At 59.6% G+C, this 16,093-nt stretch overlaps 1 protein-coding gene across 2 annotated transcripts in view; it reads right to left on the reverse strand.

The window, feature by feature from the left end:
* Positions 1-16,093, reverse strand: part of MLLT1 (MLLT1 super elongation complex subunit) — a 64,655-nt gene continuing 48,562 nt past the window's right edge. For both annotated transcript variants that reach the window (XM_063110318.1, XM_063110317.1), the window contains 7 exons: positions 12,363-12,911; positions 7,983-8,070; positions 6,232-6,340; positions 3,607-3,706; positions 3,324-3,395; positions 2,984-3,055; positions 1-2,761 (listed from right to left, as the gene is read on the reverse strand). In XM_063110318.1, the coding sequence (XP_062966388.1) occupies positions 2,633-2,761; positions 2,984-3,055; positions 3,324-3,395; positions 3,607-3,706; positions 6,232-6,340; positions 7,983-8,070; positions 12,363-12,911 (1,119 nt within the window). In that variant the 3' untranslated portion in view covers positions 1-2,632. The remainder of the gene's footprint in view (positions 2,762-2,983; positions 3,056-3,323; positions 3,396-3,606; positions 3,707-6,231; positions 6,341-7,982; positions 8,071-12,362; positions 12,912-16,093) is intronic.

Consider the following 16,093-nt stretch of genomic DNA (forward strand, 5'->3'; position numbering starts at 1 on the left):
TCTGCTTTCCCATCTGACTTTATTTCATGTTTTTTCTATAAAACTCCTCCATAATTTCACAACTTAACAAAAGTTTAAAATTCAGGAGAGAAACAATCTTGTAACTTGTTACAAACACAATTCTCCTTATTCCTTTTATCCAGGAGTTGGTCTTGGGCCGGTGAGTGTCACAATTCCTAGTGAGACACATTCTTTGTAAAAACCCTTGTGGGTAAGAAAGGTATTCGATACCTTTTGCTTTCGGTTTACACTTTTTTAGGAGAGAGAACATAGGGATTTGCACTGGGGGCAGGCGGCTGAACACAAAACACGTGGCAATCACAAAGTGCCGGGCCCCTTCCTATGGAAGCATCCCCAGAGCCTGCGTGGGCCCAGCTGCCGGGCAGCCAGGGGTGGGGGTAAGGGAGCAGCTGGGAATGCTGCGGAGAGGGCCCCAGCTGCCCAGCAAGTCCATCCAGTGGTCACGGAGACAGCCCTGGGCCTGGAGCAGCTCTGGAGGGCAGTGGAGAGGCCTTCCAGCCAGAAGAGGTAACGGAGAAATGGGTTGGTGCTTCCAGAGGCCTTGGCAAGTACAGGAAGGGCCAGTGCTGCCACCAAGGGCAGGCAGGAGAGCCCAGCCCTCCTCTGGCTGAGCAGAGAACCGCCCAGAAGGCAGTGTGGATCCCAGGGGATCCCTGGCAGACTCTGCAGGTAGAAGGCCAAGCTGCCACCCCCTCCAAGCAGCCCACGTCAGGCCGCTCCATCCTGTCCAATGTCTGAAAGTTTCCAGAGAAGAAAGAGAGGGGCCCCACTTAGCAGGATTGCTGGCCTGCCTGGGGAAGGGGACGGCCACATGGGCCTGTCCTCTTCCTGACACCTGAAGGCAGTGGGGCCAGGAGAGAAACAGAGCAAGGGTGAGGAGCCCCAGAGGCTTCCTCTGGAAGTTCTTGGGCCTTTTCCCGAGAATTCTGGGGCATTCCCCAGGAAAGCTGGAGTTGGGGGAAGCCTTGGAGGCAGGAGTCCCCCCAGGGAGTGTTCAGGATCTGCCTGACAGACAGAATCAGAGCAGGAACAAGATCAGGGACCTACGGGAGGGGAAGACGGAGCTCCCCACGTCTGAACTCATAGACTGGGAGCAGGAGACACCTAACAGTGGGTGAGAGAGAAGGCGAGCCCACCTTGAGCCCCCAGTTCTCTTTTCCTACATCATGGTCAGGGCACGAGGACTTGACACAACTCTGAAGTCGGGGTGGGGGCCTGGAGGAGCCTTGACTCAAGGTCTGGGGAAACAGAGGCTGACCACACAGGCCTCCAGTGCCTGGAAGCCGCACCCAGGGTGAGCTGATCCCCAGGGGCACCCTGGCCCTGGAGAGGGCTGGCTTGACCCGTGGAGAATCTCCTGCAGACAAGGAGTCAGGTCTCCAGCCGGGCACCAGCATGAATGGCAGCGGTGGGCAGAGGGCCAGGCAGAGCTGGAGAGAAAGGCAGCCTGGGGGGCCATGTGGCCAACCGGCCTGGCCCCGGAACGAGGGGCTGACTCTGAGTCCAATGCGCCTCGGAAAACTCCAAACTATCCCGTCTTATTTGGCAAAAGCTCATTTTTTCCCAAAGTTCGAAGACTTGATCAAAAACAGGGGAGGAAAAGGATCCTATGGAGGAAGAGGAGACCGGGGCATCGTCACAGTCTGTCCCTGGGTGCTGTTGGTGCTAGTCTCAATGGATGCCCGCAGGCCAGGAGCTCCCTGGTGCCCTGAGGACTCGCCACCATCGTAGTGTTCACTGGAGTCTGGCAGGAGGAGAGGTGTCCTTGGAGCCACAAAGGAGGTGTCCTCCACACACCTGAAGATGGCCAGCTGCTGCTCCTGGCTCAGCCTCCAGCCCAGCGACAAGACCACAGACACATCTTAAGCTACGAGTCCCACCTTACTCACCCCCACCCCACCCCCGTGCACTGCTGCCACAGAAACGCACATCCGGAAACCGCTCTTGTACGTACAGTGCACACTCGTATATAATAGAACTACACAGCACGGAGTCCTAGCACAGTGAGAGCCAACAGAGGAAGACTGCCTTAGCTTACACGAGGACGACGCAGACACGGAGGTGGAGCCTTCTGAGGTCCTGGGCGGGCAGGTGGGTGGGCAAAGGGTGTGTTCTGAACTGTGTGGGGAGGCTGGAGATGGCGCCTGGAGTCAGTCCCAGCAGTCGGTCTTGGCTGCTCAGAGAGGCCCAGGCAGTCAGCCTGTGCCACACAGCCCGCCATGGAGCAGGGAACAGAGCCGCTGCACCGGGGGCTGGTCCCAAGGTCAGCTGAGGGGGCTCCAGCCCTGTGTGCTTCTCCCCCTTTCAGGAGCAAGGCCCAGAGCTGCCATCAACACAAATGGCTTTATGAGGGGAGCCCTGGTGGCAGCACGTGTGGGGCTGGGGACAGCGGCACTAGCCTGGCACCCCGCGGCTCTGGGGCTCCAGACAAGGTGGTGGGGAGGGCGGGTTGGAAGCCGCCAAGGAAAGTGCAGCTGGCTGTGAGGGCCGAGGACAGGGCGGTCACTAAGGCAGTGCTGCGGGCAGGCGAGTCAAGAGAGAGGAGGGAAGGCGGGGCCTGGACTCGGCCTCCCAGGACCCCAGCAGCAAGGGCCCAGCACCCAGCCCAGGGTCATGTGGCCACAGCCTCCAGGTAGCTCTGCAGCTTGCGCACGGTGGTCTCATCCAGGGAGAAGAGGTCGAAGTCAAAGGTGGTGTTGGTGACGTTGAAGTGGCCAGTCTCCTCGATCAGGTTCACGATCTGCAAGATGGTGGGCAGGGCAGTTCAGTGCACGGGAGGCTGAGGGTGGGGGGTGTCCCACCCCCCATGGGGCCCCCAAGCTGGGGGGATGGCTCCTTGGAGTTGCAGCCAGGGGCTCCAGCAGCCCACACTCCTCATGGGCACTCCCATCCCTGGGACTCGGTTGCCTGGGTCCTCAGGGAGGCGCCAGGTGCCGCAGGCAGGCCCAGGCAGGCCCCGTACCTGCTGTAACACGTTGCGCTCCCGCAGGGCCATCAGCCTCCTGTGCAGCTCCACCAGCTCGTCTGTGTAGGCCTGGTGGCAGGGGGCAGGATGGGCTTCAGCAGGGGCCTCAGCCCCGCCCTGCTCCCAGGCCACCTCCCAGGGCCTAGGCCATGCCCAACCTGTACCTGTGGCCCAGCCCGTCCCAGCACAGGACAGAGGTGGCAGGCCCAATGCCATGCCAGGAGACAGGGGAGGGCTAGGACCCCCACCCAAGGACTGTCCAGCCCTGGGGGCTTGGGGGCCCCTCCATCAGCTGTGCCTCCCGCCACCCAACCCTGCCCCAAGTGAGCCCTGCCACCTTGTCGTAGGTGCCTTTCTTGAGGATCTTCTCCGGCTTACTGCAGGACTCTGGGCTCCTCCGACCTGATGCCTGCAGGGAAACCCAGGTCTCTGCTAAGCTCTCTCTGGCGACATCCTTCAGCCCCTGATGCCCTACAAGCCCTCCCAGGCCGGCCCTGCAGGGCGAGGGAGGAAGAGCCTGCCCATCCTGGGGCATAGGGGTGAACCCAGCCTCCCCCCGTGCCTGCTGCCACCTGACTGGCTCCTGACTGCAGGGCACACCCTGGGCCTCCCAGGCTCACCTTGCTGTTGGGCGGGGGTGGCTTCTGGGGAGGTGGGGGATCACGGCCGGGCAGGCAGGAGTCAGCACTGTTGTCACTCTCACTGTCACTGAAGCTCAACCTGGACACCGGACACACAACTCTTTAGTCCCTACCACCCGCCTCCGCCAGCTCCCATGGCTCAGCCCACCACTTCAAACGTGTGCTGTGGTTGCTGGCACCCAGGCCTGTGCCCTGACAACCCCGCTTAGCCTGAGAAAACAAAAACAAGAATGCACTGCCACCTGACTCCACCACTACCACCTGATCCCACCGCACTCTGGAGCACAGGCCTCTGTCAATTACATCGGCCACCCTGATAGGGTGTCAGGGGGAGTCCTAAATGGGAGTTGTCTGGTGTTAGAGGCCCAGGCCTTCAGCCTCGTGCCTCTTGGGGGGCAGGTCCTCAACTTCTGCCTCAGTTTCCTCATCTTTAAAGGGCGGTTGCTGTGAGGATTACACAGGACGATGACAAGCTCACAGTGACAGATGCTCACTACTACTGTGGGAGGGAAGCGTTTGATTACTCGGAGTTCAAAAACCCCACCCAGTGTGGATCTGGAAGTCTCTCCTCAGGAGCCCCATTTCTCCCTCAGCCCCTCACTCTGGGTGAAGCATCCTGGCCCACTCCCCTCAGCTTTTCCCAGAATCTCCTGCAGCACAGCAGGGAGTGGGGTGTTGTAGAGGGAGCCCAGCAAGGCCCTGCAGGTGCTGCCCCACCCCACTGCCACCCTAGGGGCCAGTTGCACACAATGCCCTGTGATGGGGTCTCCTTCTGGGGCCCCTGCTCCATCAGGGACATTTCTGTTTGATCCAGTAAGAGCCCTGACTGCGGTTACTCTACAACACACCTAAAACACGATCAGTTCCCCATGCTGTCCTTCTCCTCCTCCTGCCTGAAATAAGCCTGCTGCTGAATGAAGTGCCAGACTTGCAGCCAGGCCAGATCTGTCCTCTCTCGGCTGGGACTGGGTGGTGGACACTCTGGTCTTGCTCCTCCCCTTTTCCAGGAACGAGCATCAGGCTCCAGGGCCGTGAGCTTGCTCCCTCCCTTCCCAACTTCTCTGGCCTTGGGTGCTCCAGGTCCGACTCTTGTTCCCTGGGTAACACCTCCTGCCTCGTCCCCGTGTCCAACAGGTGGCAGCTAGGTGCCATCGCACTCTAGGCCTCTCCAGAAAGCAAACCAGGATGAGCAGGGGCTCTACCAGCACCAGCTCTGACGTCACAGCCTGCATGGCCCCTTCTCTGACCATGTCACCTGCAAGCCCTCACGTGGGGCCTCTCACAAACGTGGCTAGAGGAGGACATCAAAAAGTGCTTCTGCGCGTCTAGGTCCCTGCGAGCCCCTTGAGAACAGGACCTGCTCTGTCGCCTCTTGCAGTTCATAGCAAGCAGAATCTACAGTGTCACCACATGAGGCAGGAGCATGCTGCCATTAACCGGTCCCTGGGACATCAGTCCTCCACATCCAGAGGCGACGTCCCTGTCAGGGCCTCAGGCCTGGACCTTCTAAAGGCTGTGCCCCCGTGCCGAGCGGATGCGCCTACTTTCTCCTTGTGGCTGTGAGTCACGCTCCGTGTGTGTGCTGGTGGTGAGCGCCAGCACACGGGGAAGTCCTGTTTGGGTCTCTGTCTCAGTGCTAACTCACAGGAAGGTGGTTTTAATCAGTAATAACATGGAACGACGCCTGCAGGTGTTGTCAGGCTTCCCATGCAGACGGACGAGCAGCCCCATCTTAAAGAGGAGCCACTGAGGCCTGTGGGCTTATGGGCTCATGGGGAGGAGGGGCTGGATTCACACGGTGGCACTGACACCCCCCTACCCCCCGCCTGTCCTGCTCTCACTAGCGAGCACCCTGGGAAACCCAGACCCTCCCACCTAAGCCTGTGGGCCTGGGCCAAGGTGTGTGCTCTGGGGCGTTGCTGGGCTGGTGGTCAAGCATGCAGAGGCTCCCTGAGGTGACATCACTCCACAGATTCCAAGATATCCAAAGGATAGGCCTCAACCTACCCAGCTCAGGGGAAGGCCAGTAGGCAGCCAAAACTGCTCCCACACCAGGGGATCTGTGAGTCCCAGGACTGAGTTCTCAGTTGGTCCCAACCCCGAGGCACACACATGGTGGGAGGACTGAGGATACCCTGGCCCAAGGACCAAAGGACCAGCTTGCTCCCCTCCCCCACACGTCTTAGACCAGGGCTGGCCCTTGGCTGCTGGGCACTCCCTTGCTCTCCCCCTACATGCCCCTCTTCTCAATGGCAACTCCCTGAACATCCCCACTCCTCCCTGCCAGACAGCCCACACCTGCCAGTGACAATGAGGCAGGATGCCACCTAAGGACCCGATGAAGGCAGGCCAGCCTGAGAGGTCCCTCAGCCTCAGCTTCAGTGACCAGGAGGGAACACACAATCCCAGGCACACCCTCATGTCCAGGCTGGAGTGAAGCTACCTGGGGACCTGACGACATCCCGCAGGCTCAGGTGCTCCCTCTGCACTGGGCACTTGATCCCTGGGGGATCCTCCAGTCCTGGCCCCACCTCCAGCCCCACAATCATAGCAGGCCCAGACAGAGCCACCCCGCGTCCCCTGCCCATCCCCCAGCCCAGTCACCTGGAATCCCTCCCTGGATTTGTCTTGACGGCAGTCTCCTCACCCGACGAAGAGTCGTCCTCATCGGACTCCTCCGACTGCAGGTCCTCTACCATGGAGCGCAGGGGGCCTGGGGGAGGGTGGGAAGGAGGGGGAAAGGGGGAGGGCTCCAGTTGAGCCTATAGTGTCCCCTCTCTTCCAGGGCCACAGGGAGCTTGACACCACTGACCCCCAAAAATGCACCCACACAGCCCGCCTATCTCCAAGAATTGCCCGCTACCCTTCCCTACCTTCCTGGCCCTGCTCGCAGGCCTCGGACCCCTGGCCTTCAGTGGGACCGCAGGGCCCCTCCATTGCCAGAGCTGAAGCAGAATCCCCTGCTCCTGGGCGCAGAGATCAGAGGCTCTGCCAAGAGCCTAGGATGAGCAGCCCTCACTAGGAAGGGTGAGGGAGCCAGAGCCGGGGGGCTTGAATGCTCTGCCTGGGGGCCGCAGGACCCCTCACCCGGCCCGTGCCCCTACTAAGGCCTGCCCACCCCCTCAGTAATCCCCTCTGCTGCTCCCAGCCCACCGTCCTCCCCTTTCTCCAGAGGCACACGGTTCCAGTCCCCTACAGACGGCATCTTGGTTTATATTCCTGTTACCAAGGCAACAGAGGGACACAAAGCCCTCAATTACCTTGGTCACATGATCTCGCTTTAGCAGGTCTCCTCCCTTCCCAGCAGATAAGAACACTTGGAGAGAGAGTGGGCCTCAAGTACCCCATCCCCCAGCCCCCCTTGGCGACTGCGCATCTGAATTCCAGGCCAGACCCCCCCCAATACACTCCCCCCTCCCTGCTCCCCCCAGTAACCTCCCCCCGCCATGCCCCGCAAAGGATTTTAGGCTGTGGGGGAAGAAGACTCTAGTTCCAACCCACTAGAAGAACCGATTCTGGTTTGGGGGTGGGTGGTGGGGTCTGCACGGGGCTCGTGGGCCCCGGGTCACTCTCAGGCCTCATCCTGCAGGCTGCCCAGTCCCCAGGGCCTTCCCCACCCTGGGGCAGGCTAGAATAGCCAACTGGGCTTTTTGCGCTCTCCCCAACCTCTCCCCCACCTCTCCCCCCTCCCCCCACTCTGGGGCAGCCCGCAGGGAGAGAGAAGAAACGCAGACTGCCCGTGGCTGGGCCTCAGCGCCAGCCATACACTCATGCACACTCAGGCGCAACCCACAGAGGGCCACACCTCAGCTGGAGAGGCAAGGGAGGAGGTGGTGAGGAAGGTGTCTGGCCACACGCAGGGCCCTCATCAGCACAGCTAAAGCAAGAAGCAGCACTCCCAAACCCAGCTGAAGATGTGGCAATCTGATTCTGTCTGGCTTTTAAATACGGACTCCTCCCAAACCACCAGAAACCTACCGGTATGGATCTGTGGGTCCCAGTCTGGGCAGGCACGCAGATACTGAGGAATCCGCACACAGCCCAGGCGGAGGTGAACTGGACCTCCAGCCTTAACCTCCCTGCCCTCCCTCTTCCCCGACAGCCCTCCAGGCCATTCGGCAAGTCCTCAGTGAGTTTTTCCGGCAGCAGCAGCAGCCTTTAGACTCAGCGTGTGCTGTGGGCTATGTTCATGGCCAAAACTGGGCATCTGGGCATGAAGCGAGCCCCATGCCAGCCAAGTGCAGGTGTAGGGGTGGGAGGGGAGCAATCGTGAACCCTCTGATTGGATAACAGACCCAGGACCCCACTGGCCTCTGGGTGGGGTGGGGGCTGCTGCCCCTGTTCTCACCACACACCTTGACTATGGTTCTGAGATGGCTCAAAATCCGAATCCGAGCTGGAGTCTGAGCTGGAGCTAGAGTTGGATGGGCTTGACTGGGCGGACTTCACCCCCATGATGGGGGCAGATGGGGGAGGGAAAAGAGGAAAAGAACCATCACCTTTCCATCCAGAGGAAAGAAGAGGCAGGTCTCCCTCAGACATATACCCACAGGGTCCCAAAGGCGCCCTCTCAGAGCCTCTCCTGAGACCCCACCAGGGAGCCCCAGTCCATGGTTAGCCCGCAGCCCACCACCCACTTGTCCCAGCCCCAGGACACCACCAGTTTTCATTCAAACTACAACAACCTCTTTTCCCAGTAAGAGACTTGTACATTTCTAGGAACGCCAGGAGCAGCTTTGGGCCACATCTCGGCTTTCCCACCTGCCTACGCAAGAGCACGTTACACAAGCTCTCAGGCAGGGTGGATAGGGTGGCTGGTGCAGCAGAAAAGTCTGGAATAGGAAAACTGGGTGCAGACACCCGGCTTCTCATTCTGACCCAGACCCTGACCTGGGGCTCAGGCACAACAAAAAGCTCCATCTTCCTGCCCAGGTGCTGCTACCACCCACCAGCAGCCCAAGTACTGACGAGCAGCATTTGCACGTGTGTTGTGCCCGTGTGCGCATGTGACAGACACCATGGAGCAGCCTGGTCCATCCTTCCTCCACTTCCTGCAGCATCCATCCTGACTCAGCCACCAGGGGGCAGTAAAAACCAAAACAAATGTGACAAGGACGCAAGGGGGTACGCGTGGGTGAGAGGGTGACTGTGTGTGCGCGCGTGTAACTCAGGGCTGCATCTCCCTGGGTGCACAGGCATCAGTTGCTGCAGACACCTCTGGGCCAGAACAGGGGTAGTGTGTGCTCCAGGTCTTTGCTTTCTGCTGACAGGCTGCTTCAGAGGTGTGTGTGGCAGAGGAAGCAGCTGGCCCAGAGGACAGCACAGGCTCTGAAGAGCAGGAGTAGGTCTGCAGCTCCCAGAATCTGCCCTGGCCCAGGCATCCCAGGCCCCAGGGAGGCTGCCTCAGACCCTGCAAGCCTGTCCTGAGGCTGGGGGCTGCTCAGCCCCCTCCCCTTGAGGGACATGTCTGGTGGTGGAACTAAGTGAGTTGGGCACCTTGGCCCAGCCACCTCCATGCACTTCCTGTCAGGAGGAGGGAGGGATCTACCCTAAGAGAATCATCATGCAGTACATGCATGTATTGAAACAACACACTGTACCCCACAAATGATGAACAAGCAAATGTTAAAAATTAAAAAAAATATTTAAAAAAAAAAAAAAAAGGAGGGGACAGAGGCGGCTGCCAGCCATGTGAAAGAAGACCTCAGGGAAGGAGTTCCAACCTGCTGGGACTCAGGAAGCCCTCAGCCCCTCCCCACGGTGCGCAGAACAAAGGCAGCCCCCACCCTACAGAAAGGGACCCAGGAATGTCCAAGGCCTCTCTTCACTCAACAGATCCATAGCGTGATCAGACTGCCCGCGAAAAGAAAGTTCTACAACTGGAGAGTGACAGGGGTATCTTTTCTAGGGCTTATTACCACAGCCTGATCCAACCCACTCCAGCTCCTCTGAAGTGCCCCTGCTTGCCCACCCTCCCACTGGCAAATCGTGTTCCCTGGGGACCCTCCTGGGAAATCCAGCCAAGGTTTCCCATCAACGACTGTCCACCATGGGACCAGCCTGATTCCCCCAACCCACACACAAGTCCCATGCCACCCGTCACCTGGCTGGGCCTGGGGCCACGGGGCTCCTCCTGTCCACACACCCCAAGTTCCTATCCTTGGGGAGGAGGGGGCAGAGTAAGAGAAGAGTGAGAGCTGCCTGAGGGGCCTGTTCTACGCACAGCTTTCTTGCTAACTGGCCTTGTCACTCGGGTCGAGGCACTGCCCAGTGTTAAGCCTCAGTTTCCTCCTCTGTGAAGGAGCTGGCCTGCTGGCCTCTGCCGAGTATGTGTGCATATCAGCTGCCAGCACATGGAGGCTGATGTCAACCCTCCCTGTGCCCTCTGGGGCTGAAAGTCTGGACAGAACTACTCGGTGGGGTCCGGAGTGTGAGTGGTGGGGCCAGGACAAGAGCTACGCTGGAGTGGTGGCAGCACCACCTGGGGAGAAGTGGGCCCCAACCCTGCCTCCCAAGAGCACTCTCACTCCCAGGGAGCAGTTCTCCAGAGACCAGAGGGGGCCATCCAGCAGGGAGAGCCTCAGGGCCCCGAGAGGCTTGGCCTGGGAGGGAGTACTGGTACTGTGCTCTGCAGCAGGTGTCAGATGAACTCTTCAGCGCACCTGCCCGTCTCCTTCCATGCAAATCCAAGCAGCAGGGAGGAAAGGAATCTGGAAATGGTTTTGGCCGAAAAAGCCTAGAGGTGGTGCGGTCAGAAGGCCGGCCAGAGTGCTCAGGCCACTCAGTGTGTCCAAGAGGGCAAGTGGCCTGGTCCTGCTCTGCTCACAGCACCATTGGGCTTGTGACTGGCCCGTGAATGAACAGGACCAACTGATTCAGGAACCCCAAGAACCAAGAGGACCCCAAAGGAGCAAGCTGGAGGAACAGGGGAGCTAGGCCAGGGGATGGGGACAGAAGAGCTGTCCAGTGGCCTTGGAGGGTGGGCGTGGGCCGGGTGCCAGTGCCACGGGAGGAGGCAATTCTGAGTCTGCACCGGGGTCGGAGCTCTCCAGCAGTGGGGCTACATGCAGCCTCCAGGGAGGGATCGCCTGTGATGGCTGAAGAGAGGCTGGGTGGCCATGCGTCTGGAAGGCCCTCTCACCTCTCCCACTGTAAAAGTCTGTGTTTTGCCGAAGTCCAAGGGCTGGAAAACATCAGAAACAGCCTGAGCATGCTGCTGGGCCTGCACATGTTGCACGGAGCTCCAGTGGCCGAGGCAGGTGCTCAGAGGCTCCTCTTCAGCCAGGAAGAAACCCCACTTCCTTGAGCCTGCTCCAGCCTTGAGGCCACAGAGGCTGCACATCCAGTCCTCCTTCTGAGCGGCAGCACCCGTGGTGGAGGGAAGCTCCCCACAAAATGTCCCAGATGCTCCACAGAGCTCAGGGTGAGGCCATCGGAGCAGAGTAGGGCTTGCAGAGCCCCGGTGGAAGCCTTGGGCGCAGAAAAGGCTCACATGGAAGTGCATGGTGGTGGGACCGGGTTTCACCCTGCATGTGTCCCTGACCCAGGCACCTGCTCAGTTCTATAACTGCTGCATAGGGAGAAGAGACAACAGACTTGGGTGCCCAAGAGAAACCCACAGAAGCTCCAGCAGCTGGGGGGGCTGCCAAGATGGCCCCAGGTTTCTGTGAGGCAGCATCCAGGGCCCCGTCCCCTCAGTATCACTGGCAGGAAATGCTGTCTTCAGGCAGGCTCTGGCCATGAGAAGCACTGGTCTCAGCTCACTAGCCCCATGTGGTCTATGAGCTAAGGGGATGCACTGTCACCCACAAACCAACCATCAGCCCCTCAGCCCGTGCTGTCACCTCCCATGAGGTGGCCTGATCAGTGTGGCTGATATAAATCACCTCTGGCTTCATCTCTAAGAACCACTTTCAAAGTCCCAGCAGAGCTCCAAGCAGCAGCCCTGGAGGCAAAGCTTTTTGCCCCCAAGGGCAAGTGGGAGTTTGGAAACAGAAAAAGGCCACTGAGGGCTGGAACTGGTGATAAAGGTGGGGGATCGATCACTTATTCATTCTTTCATTCATTCAAGCATCCACTCTCTGAATGACAGATACCAAATACAGCGGTCGGAGACACTCAAGGCCCCAGTTGAGGTCTGGCTCCTGACTCTCACAGCCCAAGGCATCCCATGCCCAGCTGCGTACGGCAGGCACAGGCAGCTGGGAGGGAGCAATGATACTCCAGACCCCACTGGCCATCTGGGAAGGGGGCTGGGCGCAGGTCAATCGCCATCATTGCACTTCCGGACAGGAAAGCAGGATGGTCACTCATGGGGATGCCATCAACAAAGGGAGGGAGCTCCTTGCTGAGTGACCGTGTGGTGGCCAGGAAAGGAGCAACGGCAAGACATGATGGCCCACCAACCCCTAAGTGGCCTGTGAGGCCCTGGCCCAGGCAAGGGGGTTACATGAGGAGGGGAGCACTAGCCCAGGTACCAACCTATCCTGCTTTGCCAGAACCAGGCAGAGAAGTCACTTAGGAAGCCACTAATTCCTGTCTCATAGGGCAGCTCTCACAAGGCAGGCTTTTTCAGCTCTGACAGAAGGGGAGACTGAAGCTTCGTGAGGCAGGGAGGCGTGCCCACGGTTACACAGAGCGAGCAGGAGCCCCAGGCCCCGGCTCCAGTTCCCACCCTCCGCCCCCACCCCTCTCTGGCAGACACTTGGCAGGAGGGAGGGAGATCGTGCTCTCACCTCTGACTTGAAGGAGGTCTCGTCCTCCGAGTTGGACTCTTCCACCTCCAAGGTCTTCTTGGCCTCCCGGGGCTCGTTCTCGGCCTTCATCTTCTCCCCTTTGGTGGCGCTTTTGTCCTTGGCCGGCTTTTTGTCTGAGAAGGAAGACGACGAGGTGCGGGGTGAGGTGCCTGGGGCACTCCTGGACCCCTTCGAGCTGCTCTTCTTCTGCTTTTTGGCGCTGGGCTTTGGCGAGTCCGCGGCGACTGGCCGCTTGCTGGAAGCCTTGGGCGGGGGCGGGGGTCCCCCCTTGGGAGACATGCTCTCCAGCTTGGTTTCTTTCAGGGCCATCTTGGGCTCCTTGAACGCAGCCTTGGGCGGCGGTGCCTTCTCCTCCTTGGGCAGCCGGCCTTCGCCCAGCTTCCGCGAGGCATCCTTGGTGCTCTTGGCCTGCTCGCGCTCCAGCTCCTTGGAGGAGCTCCTGCTCTCTGAGTCTTTGCGGGGCCGCTCCCGGTGCTCCTTGGTCACCTTGTGTGGCTTGGAAGCCTTGCTGCTCTCCTTGTTGGCGTCCTACAATGCCAAGGGCAAGGGGGCAAGGAGGGAGAAAAACGGTCAAAAGACATCTCGGGGTCGCCCTGCTCCGCCACCCCCAACCCCTACAAAGTATAATCCACCTGATTCAGACTCAGCTAGAGAAAATCTTCCATAAAGCGAAAAAGTAAGGCAGCAGGTGAGAGTTTTAAATGGAGCTGTCCCTTTAAACTACTAGGAAGTGGCAGCAGGTCCCGGGCGACTGCAGGCTAAGAGTCCCCTCTGAATTGAACTGACATTCCCTGAGGGATTCAAGAAGAGCACACGGTAAGTCAGAGCAAGGCAAGCCACAACGACCCGCTCCCGCGCCAACGCTGCCGCTGCCCGCTGCGCCCGGGGACGTCAGAGGCTCCTGATGCTGGGGGGTGCTGTGGGGCACCGGGGGACCCTGTCTCGGCCTCCTCTCAGCCCCCAGCACATGTCCTTGGTGCTTCCTGCTTGGTCACTCTCAGCCTTCCTTCTGGAGCCCCCGCCAGCTGCCCTCCTTTGGGCCTCCCCACCCCCCACTGCCAGCCCAACTCCAGCCCACCCTCGATGCACTCCACACAATCAATGTTTACTGGGTGCCTACTGGGTTCCTAGGTGCTGCACAGAACAAACAGCTCCCAGACCTCTCAGAACCAAAACTGCCTGGGTAGCTTTTCTAAAGGGTGGACCACATGCCTGGGTCTTCGCCTCAGCAATTCGGAGAGTCTAGGGTGGAGCCTGGACTCTGGGGCTGATCCCGCTGGGGACAGAGGTGGGACACACCTGCCCAAGGCTGCTGAGAACACAGGCCCAGGAGAAAGCCAGCTCTGTGACCCACATGCCACAGTACCCTGGGCTGGCAACTCCAAGAGACTGCACCTGCGTTTCCCTGAATAAAGGGCATGACCACCTACCTCACTGGGCGGTGGTGCAAGCCTGGCAGACAGTGAGTGCTCAAAGTGGGAGGGGGTGCAGTTGGCACAGGGCACAGCCTATACACCAGCCTGGCCTTTTCTACGTGTATGTTCGTGTCGCCACACACAGCTGGCACCACTCCCTGGGGTGGAAGCCTCGTCTTCCCTATCAACACCCCAGTAGCACCCACACATCCAGAGGAGCTGAAGAGGTGCCTCTACCAACGGCTGCTGCAGGTTCCCCGCTCACTCGGAGAGATATGGCAGTCATCCAGTGCACAGCGGGCCTCAGATGCACTCCAGATGAACGCTCACTGGCCTCATGGGCAAGGAGACTGGCAGCAGCCAGAGCCTGACAGTGGCCCACCCTGCCTTGTGTGGGGTGCCCCGTGAGCCAGCCGAGAGCATCATGAAGGAGGGAGGCAGACACCCTATCGGCTTGTCCCAAGACCTTCAGGAGCTTGGCCAGGGGGTGGGCCAAGCTCCTGCAGGCAAGCTGGCCAGGGGGCCTCTGCTGTGGCTCTCAAAGCCACCTGAGTGTCCAGGGAGAGATTCCTCCCAGCAAAGAACCACAGGGGTAGATGGAACAGCCTCCGCACCCCCATGTCAGCATCAGAGGCTCGGGGACAGTCCCCAGGGGCCATGGGCCTCTGCTGCTTCCCTGGAGTGATGGTAAGTTTGGCACCTGAACTGGCCCTTATGTCCCTGGGCAGTGGCAAGGACACTCACACCACAAGCCCCTACAGCTGGCCTGGGCCAGGGAGCCCTCTCAAGGGCATCCCTCTTGGGTCTGGTGCTGGAACAGGGGGACAGTTTGCTGCAGAAAGAGGCAAGATGCACAGGACACCATGGTCAATTCGGGTCTATTCTTGCAGTGGACACAGGCCTGCTTGGGCTGGAGGAGCTGGCCAGCATCACAGCCACAAAGGGAGCAAAAAGAGAAACCTGAAAGGCACGTCCAAGGCTGGCAACACGGGCCTGCTCAGCCAGCAGGAGCCTTCCCAGGGGTCAGCACAGGCACCCAAGACCAGAGGCTCTGAAATCACACACTGAGTTCTGAGAATACTGTGGACACTCCCAGGGGTGAGTGTCCATCAAAATCACATTCTCCAACTTGTCCACGACACCCAAATGACTAAGAGCCAAGTTTTAGAGAAAGAGCAACTAGGCCTAGTGTCTGACATCAGACAGGGAGACAGGTGTCCCTGCAGCTACAGGTGTGCAGGTCCGGGTATGCCAGGAGTGGGGAACCACAGGAGCAGCCAACCTTGCAGCATGAGCCTAGCTCAGGTGGCCAGAGGGCCATGTACCTCTCCCAGGAGGCCGCAATTCCTGCCAGCTATACTACCCCCACGTGGGGACAGAACCAGCAGCCAGAGTCACCCACGGCTACAACAGCCAGAATCCTCAGCAATTCCCTGGTCTGGGGGATTCCAATGAACATGGCCCCAAAAACCGCACCCCATGCCGTCCCATCCCTCCTGGCATCAGGGAGCCCTGCTGAGGCCTCTCTGCCCACAGCATGTGGCTCAGCCAGTCAGACTCTCCAGGCAAACGGCTGGTGCCCAAAGGAAGGCTCTTGACAGGGAAGAGGCGGCTCACGGGTCCACGCCCTCCAGGGATCGCATGGCAAGGCTGGCGGATCAGAGCCAGAATGCCGGCAAGGCAGAGGGCCCTTCCTGGAGAGCCATCAAGAGAAGAGCCTTGGCACAACACTGTGCTTCCTAAGAAACCTACACAGACCCCTCCTAAGTCACACCACCAGGGGGCTGGAGAAAGCTCCTGGAACGCAGAGTCAGTGGAACCAGACGACCCTCTCTACAGGCCTCCTGAGCCTGGCTGACACACCATCAGGCTCGGGGGATCACGAGGGCATCCTCGACACCTGGAAGGACATTTCTTCTCAGGGTTTTAGGTGACTTCCAAGTGCTCCATACAGAAGAAATAGCAACTCCTTCCCTTCCTCTTTTGCACAGACTTCCATAGAACTAGGGGTGGTTAAGACAGAAGCCACCAAGACCCCTGGCAAGAACTTTTCTTTCATTTAACCTGCAGGAGGCTCAGGGAAAAACAGGGCCTGGAGGCCGGTGTGAGAAGACCCCCAGGGCTACATTCCCTACAGCAAGACTGATGAATCTGAGGATTTCTGACACCTACTGGCCTGTGGAAAGAGCTAGAAAGACCCTGCCTGGGTGACGTGGCTCTCCTCCAGTGCTGCTGATAGGCAAACTACAAGACAGCTGAGAGCTCTGCCTGTCGCCCGGGGTGCCCAGGCCCACA

Source organism: Cynocephalus volans, chromosome 10, assembly GCF_027409185.1.
Source record: "Cynocephalus volans isolate mCynVol1 chromosome 10, mCynVol1.pri, whole genome shotgun sequence".
NCBI classification, from domain to species: domain Eukaryota; kingdom Metazoa; phylum Chordata; class Mammalia; order Dermoptera; family Cynocephalidae; genus Cynocephalus; species Cynocephalus volans.